General features: G+C 43.5%; 1 protein-coding gene across 3 annotated transcripts in view; it reads left to right on the top strand.

The window, feature by feature from the left end:
* Positions 1 to 16054, top strand: part of fto (FTO alpha-ketoglutarate dependent dioxygenase) — a 542258-nt gene that overhangs the window by 110597 nt on the left and 415607 nt on the right. For all 3 annotated transcript variants that reach the window (XM_085991413.1, XM_085991412.1, XM_085991414.1), the window contains exon 2: positions 15694 to 15771. In XM_085991413.1, coding sequence (XP_085847539.1) covers positions 15694 to 15771 — 78 coding nt within the window. The remainder of the gene's footprint in view (positions 1 to 15693; positions 15772 to 16054) is intronic.

The raw sequence follows: 16054 nt of genomic DNA, 5'->3' as shown, positions 1-16054 counted from the left end.
GGATTTTAACTGCATTCCTATTGAAACCACCATCATTTGGGATATTCTATAAGTGAAAAAGAGAGTAGCAATTGATGACTTGTTCTGCCAGGAAGAACACTGCCACAGACTGGTATGACACAAGTTTACAATTTCTGTTTCCCCACACACATCAAGAGTTCTTGATCTTCACTGTGCCTTTGGAAGTGCAAAGTCGCAAGTAGAGTCCAGCGCCCTTCACAAAATGATAATTAGAGTGTGAGTCAACCCTGGCCCTATTGTGTATCTCCGGGCTGAGTTTTTCCAGCGTTTTCTGTTATTTCGGATTTCCAGCAGCCGCAGTATTTTGCTATTGTGTATCTCCAGGCATTTGGCTGAAGTGAGATATTGGCAGAAACCTGGGAAGATGTTACTGTCGTGCGAAAGAGTGATGCATGGCCACAAGGGACAAAAATCTTAAAAGCTAGCAAATATCAGCTGCAAAATTTGGCTCAGTAGCGCTTGTTGTTTGGGTGCTATGAGTGCCATTTAGATTCCAAAATGGCATCTGTAGTGCGCGGGCACTCTTCTGGTGCGAGCTGTACTGGATGCCATATTGGTGAGGGCGTTAGCATGTGCACGGAGCATCCGCCGGAAGTATGCAGAATAGGCAGATCGTGATGTCAATCATAGATTTGATGCCAGCGCTGCAATTTTGGAGCTCAACGCTCCAGCTAACGCCTTCTCTTAAACATGCACAGCTGAACACGCGTTCAGTAGCAGGAAGGAACCAAACGCCTGCGCTATTTAAAAGACATCTTCACTGAAATCTGCCATCTGCTGCACCCATAACTGCAACCTCAGCAGGGCAAGGACTGCATTGCCAGTGGCAGTGATGGATTAGGGAGATTTTTGAGGCTTTCAATGCCAAGAGAGCTGACTACATTCTCTCTTGCCAGAGAGCAGCAGGTGGAGTGAGCACGCGGCTTCGCGAAAATTGCAGACTTCCCCGTGGTGCAGAGTGCCATTGACTGCATGCACATCGCTTTACGGGGGCCGCATGTCAAGTCTGAGATGTACCGCAACCGAAAGGGATTCCACTCCCTCACCGTCCAGCTGGTGTGCGACCATATGCAGTGCATTGTGCAGGACAGTGCCTGGTATCCTGGCAGCAGTCATGATGCCTTCATTCTGCGGCAGTCCACTGTGCCATCTGCATTTGAGCCACCACGACAAACCAGAGGGTGGCCACTGGGTGGTAAGGGCTACCCTTTGATGACATGGCTCATGATTCTGGTGCGCAACCCACGCCCACGTGGGCAGCATGCATACAACGAAAGCCATACTGACACACAGAATGTGATGGAGCACACCATTGGCGTGCTGATACAATGCTTTCGCTGTCAGGACCACACTGGAGGAGTCCTACAGTACTCGGCACAGCGTGTGTAAAGATTCATGTGGTCTGCTCCATGCGGCACAACCTCACCATCACCAGCTATATGGCAACCAGCTGAGGAGCAGGAGGAAGATGAGGAGGAGGAGAAAGAGAGGAGGCAACCTAGAAAGCCCCTTTCTGGTCGAGCTGTCTGTGAATGACTTATCTGACTGTGATACCAATTCCCCATTCACCAACACTCCCACACCTTCCCTTCCCTGTTACTGATCATCATTGGCCACAATGCAAAAATAAAAGCCAAAACACAATAAACATTCCAAACCAAATATATAAATCAATGCATAGCATCTTGCATACCAATGCCAACTAATCACCCTTGTGCATTCCCTTAGTGCATGTCTTCTGTATGCCTTTTTCCGTCCTAGTGCTCCTAGGCAGGGCTACCCCAGTGGCTGCAGCATGGCTGGTGTAATTCTGATGACTTTCAGTGGGGAAGACTGCAGATGGCCTTGGAGGATGACCTCAAGTAGGCTTCTGGCAGCACTATCTTAGCATAGGCATGGGCCTGCGACAGGTGGTGAGTGAACCAACACAAGGGAAAAACATATTTGACCTCATCCTCACCAATCTACTTGTCGCAGATGCATCTGTCCATGACAGCATTGACAGCAGTGACCACCGCACAGTCATTGTGGAAATGAAGTCCCATCTTCACACTGAGAACAGTGTTGTGTGGCACTACCACCGTGCTAAATGGGATAGATTCAGATCTAGCAGCTCAAAAGTGGGCATCCATGACGCGCTGTGGGCCATCAGCAGCAGCAGAATGGTATTCCACCACAATCTGTAACCTCATGGCCCGGCATATCCCTCACTCTACCATTACTACCAAGCCAGGGGACCAACCCTCATTCAACAACAAGTGTAGAAGAGCATGCCAGGAGCAGCACCAGGCATACCTAAAAATGAGGTGCCAACCTGGGGAAGCTGCAACACAGGACTACATGCATGCTAAAAAGCGGAAGCAGCATGCTATAGACAGGGCTAAGCGATCCCACAATTAACGGATCAGATCAAAACTCTGCAGTCCTGCCACATCCAGTAATGAATGGTGGTGGACCATTAAACAACTAACGGGAAGAGGAGGCTCCAAGAATATCCCCATCCTCAATGATGGTGGCGCCCAGCACATGAGGGCAAAAGACAAGGCTGAAGCGTTTGCAACCAACTTCAGCCAGAAGTGCCGAGTGGATGATCCATATCGGCCTACTCCCAAGGTCCCCACCATCACAGAAGCCAGTCTTCAGCCAATTTGATTCACTCCACTGATCTCAAGAAACAGCTGAGTGCACTGGATACAGCAAAGGTTATGGGCCCCGACAACATCCCAGCCATCGTGCTGAAGACTTGTGCTCCAGAACTAGCCGCGCCTGTAGCCAAGCCAGTACAGCTACAACACTGGCATCTATCCGACAATGTGGAAAACTGCCCAGGTATGTCCTGTCCACAAAAAGCAGGACAAATCAAACCCGGCCAATTACCACCTCATCAGTCTACTCTCAATCATCAGCAAAGTGATGGAAGGTGTCATTGACAGTGCTATCAAGTGGCACTTACTCACCAATAACCTGCTCATGATGCCCAGTTTGGGTTCCGCCAAGACCACTCGGCTCCAGATCTCATTACAGCCTTGGTCCAAACATGGACAAAGGAGCTGAATTCCAGAGGTGAGGTGAGAGTGACTGCCCTTGACATCAAGGCAGCATTTAACCGAGTTTGGCATCAAGGAGCCCTAGTAAAACTGAAGTCAATGGGAATCGGGGGGGGGGAAATGCTCAACTGGCTGGAGTCATACCTTGCACAAAGGAAGATGGTTGTGGTGGTTGAAGGTCAATTATCACAGCCCCAGGACATCGCTGCAGGAGTTCCTCAGGGCAGTGTCCTAGGCCCAACCATCTTCAGCTGCTTCATCAATGACCTTCCCTCCAACATAAGGTCAGAAAGGGGGATGTTCGCTGATGACTGCACAGTGTTCAGCACCATTCACAACTCCACAGATAATGAAGCAGTCCATGCCCACATGCAACAAGACCTGGACGACGTTCAGGCTTGGGCTGATAAGTGGCAGGTAACATTCGCGCCACAGAAGTGTCAGGCAATGACTATCTCCAACAAGCGAGAGTCTAACCACCTCCCCTTGTCATTCAATGGCATTACCATCGCCGAATCCCCTACTATCAACATCCTGGGGGTTCACCATTAACCAGAAACTTAACTGGTGTAGGATTCGCAAAAATCCAGGAAAATACAGTCTACATTGTAAAACCCCTGAAATGGCCACATTTTATGAACACAAGATGGAGTTGGCAGATCACATGACTCATTTCAGAAGGACATACCACTGCAGTATCTTAAAGAAACCTGAGTCACCACCGATTAGAAGATTCCAGAACTGGCTGCAATTGATATGGTAAAATGGTTACAGTAGTAACGAAGTCAAAACAAAAGTATTTACACCTCAAGGTGTGTTAATTGCTAGCAAAACGCAAACCCATCTCTGAAATCGCAGAGCACAGACAAAACCTATTATCTGTACCAAACTCAGAGGGACACAGGACAGATCCCATTAGTTTCATTTACAAGACATTAAAATAAAGTACCTGCTTTTGTCAAAGCAGCCTGCCCATTACTTTAACAAAAGAAAACCCCTGATTTGGCGCCAAGATAAGGGCAAGAAAACAGTATAACTGTTGGGGGAAAAGAGACATTAGAAAAAACCACAGTTTCACACAGACACGAGGTCAAAGGCAGAGCGAGTGGAGAGGTTCGATTACGGTTCGAGGAGCACGGAGGGCCTACAAGTTCGAGCAGGAGAGCAGGTTCAGGAGCCGGTCCCATAAGGAAGATTGGAGATCCCGGACGATACAGGAGCACCAAGGTCAAGGACAGTTTAAAAAACCCTGGTGAGCATAGAGGCCCAACTCCACCTAGCTGATCTAGTTGAGGTATACTGTAGAGACGGGAGGGTTTTTAATATTAAGGGCTTTGTAATTCGGGAGTGTTATTCATCCTTCGTTGTGCCGTGTGCTTTCTCCACCCCCGTTTTATTATATCGCTGATCTAGAATTGATGTATTATGATAGTCAAAGTAACTCTTGTGTGTTAAATTTTAGTTCCCATTGAGAGGCGTGTTCATGATTTTTGTCTGCATTGTTTCTTCATTCTCTATGTTTTATTCTCCTTAAAAATAAAGATACCTTTGATTTAAAACTTACCTTGTCTCACCTGATCCATTTGTCTTCCGAGTCACAAGTTGGGCCAACACATCAAGGTGGTCTGGCAATAAGCCCAGTGTCTAGAACCGGTGAGGGGGGAGCGCTTCGGAACCGCTCATGAGCAGTGTGAAATCAAAAACCGATCTCGCACACCACAAGCTCGTTAAAACGACCCCTTACACTGGACTAGCCACTTAAATACTGTGGCAACAAGAGCAGGTCAGACGCTAGGTATTCTGCGGCGAGTGTCTCACCTCCTGACTCCCCAAAGCCTTTCCACCATCTACAAGGCACAAGTAAGGAGTGTGATGGAATACTATCCACTTGCCTGGATGAGTGCAACTCCAACAACACTTAAGAAGCTCAACAGCATTCAGGACAAAGCAGCCCGCTTGATTGGCACCCCATCCACCACCTTAAACATTCACTCCCTCCACCACCGGCGTACTGTGGCTGCAGTGTGTACCATCTACAGGGTGCACTGCAGCAACTCGCCAAGGCTTTTTCGGCAGCACCTCCCAAACCCGCGACCTCTTCCACCTAGAAGGACAAGGGCAGCAGTCGCATGGGAACACCACCACCTCCAAGTCACACACCATCCTGACTTAGAAGTATATCGCTGATCCTTCATTGTCGCTGGGTCAAAACCCTGGAACTCCCTCCCTAACAGCACTGTGGGAGTACCATCACCACACAGACTGCAGTGGTTCAAGAAGGCGGCTTGCCACCACCTTCTCAAGGGCAACTAGGGATGGGCAATAAATGCTGGCATTGCCAGCGACGCCCTGATCCCATAAACGAATAAAAAAAATAGGCGGCAGTCGCCTGAACTGGCAGGCTGACAGGCAACAACAAGGGCACCGGTGGGGTGGGGGGGCGAATGCTGCCATCCTGAGAGAGAACAGCAGGTTCGTGCTCCATGGAGCCACTGCCACTCTCCCGGGGCGGCTCAGCAGCAATCCTTGTAATCTGTTTGAGAACAGATTGCTGGACTGCTGTGACATCCTGCAAGCCCCTTTGAATACCGGTAACCACAGCCATGATGGCAGTAGTCTGAGCTTGCATGGCAGCAAGTTAAGCTAGTGGTATAGTTGGTGGAATATGGCCTTTGAAGGTGTATTCACTGACCTTGACCACTCGTGTGAGGTCATTCAACTTCTTGCAGCACTGCATCCAGGTCCTCGGGGCTTGCCTCCTGGCATTGGCTGCACAGCTATCTGCTCCCATTGCCTTCACAGAGTTTGTGTGGAGGGCCTCCTGGTCCCCTGTGGAAAAAAGACCTCTCTCCCCCTCTCCACCAAGGCCTCCAGTGCAGCATCGGGGAAGTTTGGAATGCGCTCTCTCCCCTGTTGTGCCATAATTCACTTTTCTTCCTGCTCAGACTCTCTTCTACAAACAGTTCCAGCACCTGCTCCAGCCAGAATGCACCTCCCCTTTAAGAGGTGCAGCTGGCTTTAAGGAGTGCAGGCTCGCTCTAAGAGGTGCTAGCCTCGGACAATCTTGGGCCCCCTGCTGAGGCGTGCAGCCACTCAATAGTGCGGTTAACGCTTGCTGCACGCAGTAATGATGCAAATTAGCCGGCAGCATAAAGTCGGTCTGCTACCTGTATAGGACTCAATGGCGTGGGTTAATCACGCATCATGATCCCCGGGCCCGTTTTCAGGGGCTATCGAATTTTGCTCCCAATTTGTTTGGTTGAAAGTCCACTAATCCATTGTGGTCAAGTTTTGTTTGTTCTCAGCTCCAGTAATTGGTGCTGCTGATAGTAGAAACTGCTACACTCATTTCAGTGTTAAAGACATAGTTTGACACTATGGGTATGATCTTGTGGCCATTACAGAAACATGGCTGCAGGGTGACCATGACTGGGAATTAAACATACCAGGTTATTTAACAATCAGGAAGGACAGGCAGGAAGGGAGAGGAGGTGGGGTGGCTATGTTAATAAAGGAAGGAATCACTATAATACAGAGAAATGATATTGGGTCAAAGGAGCAGGATAGTGAAACAGTTTGGGTGGAGATAAGGAATAATAAGGGGAAAAAAACACTAGTGGGTGTAGTCTATAGGCCTCCGAACAGTTGCAACTCTGTTGGACGGAGTATTAATCAGGAAATAGTTGAGGCTTGTAATAAGGGAACAGCTATAATTATGGGGGATTTTAATTATCATATTAACTGGACAAATCAAATTGGGCAGAGCAGCCTTGAGGATGAGTTCATTGAGTGTATTAGGGATGGGTTTCTTGAGCAGTATGTAACTGAACCGACCAGGGGGCAAGCAACCTTAGATTTGGTCCTGTGTAATGAGACAGGATTAATTAAAAATGTCCTAGTAAAGGATCCCCTTGGAATGAGTGACCATAACATGGTTGAGTTCCATATTCAATTAGAGGGTGAGAAGGTTGGATCTCAAACAAGCGTGCTGAGCTTGAATAAAGGAGACTATGAAGGTATGAGAGCAGAATTGAGTAGAGTGGACTGGGAAAATAGATTAAAGGGTAAGACGGTACATGATCAGTGGTGTACATTTAAGGAGTTATTTTACAACTTCCAAAAGAAATATATTCCACTGAGGAAAAAAGGGTGTAAAAGAAAAGATAGCCATCCGTGGCTAAGTAAAGTAATTAAGGATAGTATCCGACTAAAAACAAGGGCATATAAGGTAGCCAAATCTAGTGGGAGGATGGAAGATTGGGAAGTCTTTAAAAGACAGCAAAAAATAACTAAAAGATTGATTAAGAAAGGGAAGATAGATTATGAAAGTAAATTAGCAAAAAATATAAAAACAGACAGTAAAAGTTTCTATAGTTATATAAAAAGAAAAAGGGTGGCTAAAGTAAATGTTGGTCCCTTAGAGGATGAGACCGGGAAATTAATGGTGGGAAACATGGAGATGGCAAAAACACTGAACAATTATTTTGTATCAGTCTTTTCAGTAGAAGACACTAAGAATATCCCAACACTGGACAAACAGGGGGCTCTAGGGGGGGAGGAACTAAATACGATTAAAATCACTAAGGAAGTGGTACTTGGTAAAATAATGGGACTCAAGGCGGATAAATCCCCTGGGCCTGATGGCTTGCATCCTAGGGCCTTGAGGGAAGTAGCGGTAGGGATTGTGGATGCATTGGTAATAATTTTCCAAAACTCACTGGACTCAGCAAAGGTCCCGGCAGATTGGAAAACTGCTAATGTAACACCCTTATTTAAAAAGGGTAGTAGGCAGAAGGCTGGAAACTATAGACCAGTTAGCCTAACATCTGTGGTTGGTAAAATGTTAGAGTCCATTATTAAGGAGACAGTAACGGGACATTTGGATAAACATAATTTAATAGGACAAACTCAGCATGGTTTCATGAAGGGGAAGTCATGTTTGACAAATTTGCTGGAGTTTTTTGAGGAAGTAACATACAGGGTGGATAAAGGGGAACCAGTGGACGTAGTGTATTTAGACTTCCAAAAGGCATTTGACAAGGTGCCACACAAAATATTATTGCTCAAGATAAAAAATCACGGGATTGAGGGTAATATTCTGGCGTGGGTGGAGGGTTGGCTCTCTAACAGAAAGCAGAGAGTTGGGATAAATGGTTCGTTCTCAGATTGGCAACCAGTAACTAGTGGTGTTCCGCAGGGGTCAGTGCTGGGTCCCCAACTCTTTACAATCTATATTAACGATTTGGAGGAGGGGACCGAGTGTAACATATCAAAGTTTGTAGATGATACAAAGATGAGACGGAAAGTAGTGAGTGAGGAGGACATAAAAAACCTGCAAAGGGACATAGACAGGCTAAGTAAGTGGGCAGAGATTTGGCAGATGGAATACAATACTGGAAAGTGTGAGGTTATGCACTTTGGCAGGAAAAATCATAGAGCAAGTTATTATCTTAATGGCAAGAAACTGGAAAGTACTGTAGTACAAAGGGATCTGGGGGTCCTGGTGCACGAAACTCAAAATGTTAGTATGCAGGTGCAGCAAGTGATCAAGAAGGCCAATGGAATGTTGGCTTTTATTGCTAGGGGGATGGAATATAAAAACAGGGAGGTATTGCTGCAGTTGTACAAGGTATTGGTGAGACCGCACCTGGAATACTGCATACAGTTTTGGTGTCCATACTTAAGAAAAGACATACTTGCTCTCGAGTCAGTACAATGAAGGTTCACTCGGTTAATCCCGGGGATGAGGGGGTGGTCATATGAGGAGAGGCTGAGTAGATTGGGACTCTACTCATTGGAGTTCAGAAGAATGAGAGGCGATCTTATTGAAACATATAAGATTGTGAAGGGGCTTGATCGGGTGGATGCGGTGAGGATGTTCCCAATGATGGGTGAAACTAGAATAAGGGGCTGCTCTTTCAAAACTGAGATGAGGAGAAACTTCTTCACTCAGAGGGTGGTAGGTTTGTGGAATTTGCTGCCCCAGAAAGCTGTGGAAGCTACATCATTAAATAAATTTAAAACAGAAATAGATAGTTTCCTAGAAGTAAAGGGAATTAAGGGTTACGGGGAGCGGGCAGGAAATTGGACATGAGTCTAGGTTCGGAATGGTCATGGCCCTGTGGATAGTGGAGTGGGCCCAGGGGCCATGTAGCCTGGTTCTGCTCCTACTGTGTTCTAATTCTGTGTTAGATTTCAGGAGATGGTTTTATTCCTGTTCCTGGCTGGGGTGGAGATCGCCTTTACAGAAGGTAAGCACTGTAGAAAATATAGGGACAGAGTGATCTCCTGGAAGAATTTCGATCGCCTAGATGGGTCGGAGAGGAATTTCCCAGATTTTTTTCTCCCAAATTGGCCATTGGGTCTTTATCTGGTTTTTCGCCTCTCCCGGGAGATCACATGGGTTCGGGTGGATGCACAGTGATAGAAGATTTGAGGTTAGGATCAGATCAGCCATGATCTTATTGAATGGTGGAGCAGGCTCGAGGGGTCGATTGGCCTACTCTTGCTCCTATTTCTTATGTTCTTATGACACTATTACCATGGAGGTTTGGTCTTGTTGAGGCACTGGCCTCCATGATTATCATAGTTTTGCAGAGTTAGTATAAATTACACAAACCAATTTCATAAGCGTGCCTGAGTTAAGTGAGGAAGTCACAAATGTACTTTTTTGTCCAGAAATGAAGATGTCACCGAAAGTGTTGCCACTAACATTTGAATCCATTTAGTGCAGTATTTTACTACTGGAATTCTGTTTTAAAAAATTGTAAAAATTGCAAATCTGTTAGTGAGTTATACAGTCACTTTTTTATCCAGCACATTTGTGAGGCATTAGCTTTAGCATATTCTAGATCTGCTCCAGTTGCTGTGACACTTTAATTTCTGAGGGTTTGGAATCTTTCACTGGGGATGATCGGAGAATGGTTTGTGTGAAGGTTGTTTTTGTCAAGAAAAAGCTTTTATAATGTCTGCTTACTACATATGTAAACATTCATCAGTTAGTTGGCAAGCCGAAGTTATACTATGTTTATTTCCCTTATATTCCCTCAAAAAGACTAGTAGATAATGGGAAGCCAGGGAGCAAAGACTGGAAGTTATAGTTGTAAACATGATCTGGGAATAGACATATGAAACTGTAGAACTGATTAACCCAGTTATTTAACCTGTGTGACTTAATGGCTTAGACTTTGAAGTCAGCAGCGAATGAACAGCGCTCGCCATTCATTACACTTGCACTTGCCCACAGATTTTCATTGGGCTTTTGCACTGCGACTTGTGATAGTTGGAGAGTCGAAACAATGCGGCGCCCTCTACATGGGATCTGGGACCTGTGTGAACAGGGCAAGCAATGGTGTGTCTCCTTGACCAATCAGATTGAACATACCTTACTGAACCACGCAGAGTCTAAAGCAGGAAGTGTAAGTTAGAATATTTAATTCAATATAAAATCATGTACAGAAAGCAAAATAAAGAGGGAAAGAAAGACTGGATTAAAAGAGAGAGATAAAAGAGACAGAAAGAAAAAGTTAAAATATATTTTATATTGCATATTTTTTTAAATCTCCAACAATAATTAAAATCTGAAGGAATGAGACTCCACGCTTTTAAAAGTAAATTTTCAGTGGCAGAGAGGTTGTTTGGCAGTAATTAAGACTTAGCATGGCGTTTCACTTGAATGGACAAGCCCTAACTTTTTCTGGCATGCTTAGTGGATAAGTACCGCAACTTCATGCCTTTCAAATGTTTGAATGCTGACTCTCTTGGCGAGATACTGTTATAGCAAAGCTTCTGGAGGAGCAGGGCAATCTGGACAGCAAATTCCTGATTTCCTCCTTTAAGTGCGCATATGAGGACACCCAGAAGCTGCTGTCTGATTTATTGCTTAATAAGGGTGAGCGCTGTGGCCTCACCATTGTTCTTACCGCAAAATTTGGTCCATTATTGAATCCGATCTCACTGAATGGCGGAACAGGCTCCAGGGGCTAAGTGGCCTATGCCTGTTCCTATTGAGTTTTGATAAAAAGAGAACTAGAGAAACATAATTACACTAAGACTTCCTGACAAGAATTTCCATTCTTCAATTATGTCATCACTATTCGATAACAGTGGAGACTTTTTTTTACCTCCCCATCCATGCCTATACTCTTTTATTACCCAGCTTTATCTCTGACATCCCCATTGACTCCAGACTTTGCTATCTGACTGCCTATCCAAAATCAAGTCGCAAATGAGCCAGAACTTCCTCCCACTGAATGGCCTGGAATTTACGATGAGAATAACGGTAAGGCTATCAGTACTCACCGTTAAAATGGAGGAGATCTGACAGCAACTTCTGGAGTACGCACATGCGCAGTTAAACGCGGAAATCCATAAGTGGCTGTCAGAGATACCCCGCTCCTCCACAGGGCGCGCTATTGCAGTCTTTGCCGATAGACTCAACATTGAAATGACTGCAACATCATCAACTTGGGGTACTTGCCAAGTAGTTCTGCACTAAAAATGGCTGAAAAAGTTAGGGCTGGCGCATTCAGGAATAAGTGAGATTTTTACGGCATGATAATTACTACAGAATAACCTCTCTAGCCCTGAAAAATTAATTTTACAACTGTGGAGACTTATTCCCTCAGAAGAAAATTAGTGTAGGAGATTTAAAAAAAAAAATTTTTTTTAAACTTTTTCAGCCTCTTTTATCTCTCTCCCTTAATCCATCTATATTTCCCAATCTTTATTTTGCTTTCTGTACATGATTTAAATCTAATTTATATTTCCTGCTTTATACTCCCTGGTTTGGACTCGGCATGTTTCAGTGAGGATATTTCAATCTGATTGCTTGAAGAGCCTCACTGTTACTCATCCTGTTCACAGATGTCACATATCCCCTGTAGAGGGCGCCGCGCTGGAAAAGATGTCAGCTTACTGAAAATTTCCACTGACAAACCCACAAAAAGCCTGTGGGCAGTTGTCAGCAAGGTGAATGGCGTGTGCGAAACAGGTGTCCAGAGGCAGCTGGTGGCCTGCGAAGATCGGGTAGCCCGAAGATTACCAGGCCAGCATTTAGGTAAGTTACCAGGTAGGGTACAGGCGGGTTTTGCAGGATGGAAAGCCCAAGGCAGCAGTGGCCAAACTTTCTTTGTGGGATCCAGAGGAGCACTCCTGCTCTTCCTGGACTTGCATAAATAAGTTTTACATTTACTTGACAAGAATCTCAGTTGGGTAGGAGTTACGATTGCATCAAGATCCTAATGACATCAGAGGATCCAGATTTACATGCACTTATGAGGCCCCTGCTTGTGTCAGGCAGGCACCTAACCACCCAAGAAAACAGTGGTGTTAAAATGGCCACGGGGCGGGAAATGAGCGGTAAGTGTACCACTTGGATATTCACTCCTATTAAGGGGAGGTTAAATTTCCCCCTTTAGCCTTTTAAAGATAGGAGGCCCATAATTGCACACAGCAGCACAAATATGACCTAGCAGGAAACTCTACGAGGTCTTAATGATGTAGAGAGTTGTTTCACTAATTGCACTTCTTATTGTAGCACTGAACCACACAGAATAGGAAGATCCCAGGTTTGATTCTTGATCTGTGCTGAGTTAACTAATCTCGGAAAGGTGGCCTTGATGAGGATGCTACACTTAGTTTTGGAACCCTGGGCTAAGGACAAAAATAAATCATCCAGTGCTCCCACTCCTGATTGCTATCCAGTGACTCCAGCTGAAAACACTGCAGAGGTGTTTGGGTGTGGACAGGCTTGTGTTTGGGTATGGTGGCCTGCATGGCTCACAATCTAGACACACTCTTGGAGAATGGCCACTGCGAAACTAACAGCCGTCATGGAATTATGCCAAGAATGAGCCACAGCCTTCAGGAGAGACGGGGCAAGAACAAAAATCAACTAGGGATGAGCAGAGTCGGAAAACACTAGCACTTATATGGACAATTTAAAATTTACCCTAATAGTCAATAACCTTAAAAACTACACACACTAATGATTTGTTTTTTGTTCCTTTTTAAAATGCCTAATGCAGATAAATAGACTTTCACAACCTCAGGACGTCCCAAAGCACTTTACAGCCAATGAAGCACTTTTGAGGTGCAGTCACTATTGTAATGTCGGAAACGCAGCAGTCAATTTGTGCACAGCAAAGGAAAAAATGACCAGGTCATCTGTTTTTTTATGTGCTGGTTGAGGGATAAATGTTGGTCAGGACACCAAGAACTCCCCTGCTCTTCTTTGAATAGTGACGTGGAATCTTTTACATCCTTCTGAGAGGGCAGACAGGGCCTTAGTTTAATATCTCATCCGAAAGATGGCACCTCTGACAGTGGAGCACTCCATCAGTACTGCACTGAAGTGTCAGCCTAGATCATGTGCCCAAGTCTCTCGAGTGTGGCTTGAACCCACAATCATCTGTCTCAGAGGCAAGAGTGCTACCACTGAGCTACGGCTGACACCCTTGTAAGCACTTTGTTCTTCCAAATATCAAAATGTGACCTTTCTCATTTGTATTAAATGAAAATTATAGTGGAATACAAATAACATTATGGTATGCCAGACATTTAATTCAGATTTTATGAGATATGAGGATTTTGCAGTATATTCAATACAATAGGAATGTACTATAGTAAAAAACCTTCTTTGAAATGGCAGCCAACCTCAGTTTTATAAGAAGGATAAAGTATGGTATAGTGGCATTTATATGACCTTAAAATTTTTGGTGGATTGTACTGTAGCTGGATTTTTTTCAAACATTAGAAAATAACAAACAGAATATATATTTTAATTCAAATACTTGTCTGCTATTCTCAAAGTTGTGTTTAAAATGTGAGAGACTACGATTGGCAACATACAGGTCTATTTGCTTCTGCCATAAAACAGCCTTTTTTAGCAAAGCACAAAGCAGTTCAATGAGGAGTTAAAATATCACCAAATAAAAGTCAGCGAAGAATATGATGTAGCCATTATAGAACTGTTTTTGTTTGAAAATGGGGTGATAAGCTCTGTATCCTGAAGAATAAAAACTGATTTGTATTATGTGATTGAATTGTTTTTGGCAGTAATCTGCAGTATCAGTGTTCCATAGAAAAATACAGTTCCAATACCAGCTACAGTATTTTCATTTTTATTAGTGCACTTTTTAGAAATAAAAATCACATAAGTATACGGCACACTCCATAGTGATGGAGTGATTGTTATGCTAGTCTTCAGTAACTATCGGTTAATCCACTTGACTTTATGTGATATTTGCATAGTCCAATGTAATTCTGAAGGATATTTGTTATATAAGTAATAGATTGCAAATAAGACACTATTTAACATAGAAACATACATAGAAACACAGAAGATAGGAGCAGGAGTAGGTCATTTGGCCCCTCGAGCCTGCTCCACCATTTAATGAGGTCATAGCTGGTCATCCAAATTCAGTACCCTGTCCCTGCTTTCTCCCCATATCCCTTGATCCCTTTAGCCTTAAGAAATATATCTAACTCATTTTTTAATCGTGGAAAAATATATCTGTGGTCATGCAGTAATATTGGTTTAATCATAAATGCACTTGAAATTAAATAATAAAAATCTTTACTAGATATAATGTAGTAAATGTATCGTGCAAAGAATCTAGGAATGAGGTCACTTGTAAAACTTCATTTTGAACATCATTGGGGTAAAATATGGAATCTTTAAAATCAAATTTTACTAATGACCACTGATAAATTCCCAGATTGTTTTGGGTGGTGGAAAACTGATTTTGTCATGAATTTCAGAAACCCCCCGAAATTTCCCATTATTTTCATTCCAAAAATTAGATCTGAAGTGGTGCTCCCATTGAATCTGTAATGTCAGGACGCACATTGAGGCACCTTGGTAGTGACTATAGTGATGTTATAAACAAAATGGAAACATTTCATGCAATGATCACAATACGACATTCATAGCACATATTGTGAAATAGAAATTTTAGCATCACCTATTTAATATTTCATGTTAGACCTTTAAAATATTTGTGCTTTACGATTCGACGGTGACACTGTGCTACATTTAGCAGTCAACATTTGCAGCCCACAGTCTGTTTACAAGTACTAAATGTGCTGTCCTTCTAAAATTGTTTGACAGTATTTTGTGATTGTGGAGATTTGCATTACTTTTGGAACTGCTATTGAGGCTCATATAAGTAGGGTCTGTGCACTGTGTAAATATGTCATGGGTTGTCAGTTAGCTTGACTGTGCCTTGTTAGTCACTTTGATTTTTTTAAGTATTAAAAATAAAATCGGATTTTAACTGATTTTCTCCAAAAATTACTCTGGGATATTGGGCTCTAAATTTCCCCCCTTGATTTTCTCCTTTTTTGTGCTAAAAATAAAAACTAAAAAAATACCTGAAACAATCCAAGCTTTTAAATCAGCAGTAAAAAGTGACTTTAAATGCCCTTAGATATAATATAGTAAATGCATCATTGCATTATGAGAAGGATCTAGGAGTCAAATCACTTATAAAACTTCATTTTGAAGGACACGGGGGGGGGGGAAATGTGGCAGAATGAGTGATTAGAAATGATAGTAATGCACTGTGTGCTTGTGCTGTTTTTGTTTGAAATAAATTTCTTATATAATGTGCTTTTCTAACAGAGACAGAAGCTGCTAAAGGAAATTGAAGACCGAAAGCTTCCATATTTAACACCCAAGGATGTGCAGTTTGAACAGCTGGTATAGCTTTTTAACATACTAATCGGTTCTGAAACTGTAAAGGGCATTTAATTACTGCAAATAATTCCAGCATTGTCCAATAGCCATTCTCAGACAGAATACGAGTTTGTGACATCAAAAATCATTCCCTATTTTTAACGAAAGCAAATTTAATATGATCATGAATGAGAATATAAAATATGTACTAAATCTGGAACTTGTGGGTTCTGGTAGGATTTCTGCATCCATCAATGTATCAAGATTATAGCCTAATAGCCCAAGTAGTAAAGCTGCCTCCTAACCA

Source organism: Somniosus microcephalus, chromosome 6 (assembly GCF_052327205.1).
Source record: "Somniosus microcephalus isolate GS21.2 chromosome 6, FLI_Smic_1.0, whole genome shotgun sequence".
In the NCBI taxonomy this organism is placed as follows: domain Eukaryota; kingdom Metazoa; phylum Chordata; class Chondrichthyes; order Squaliformes; family Somniosidae; genus Somniosus; species Somniosus microcephalus.
This window is presented reverse-complemented; position numbering and strand designations above follow the sequence as displayed.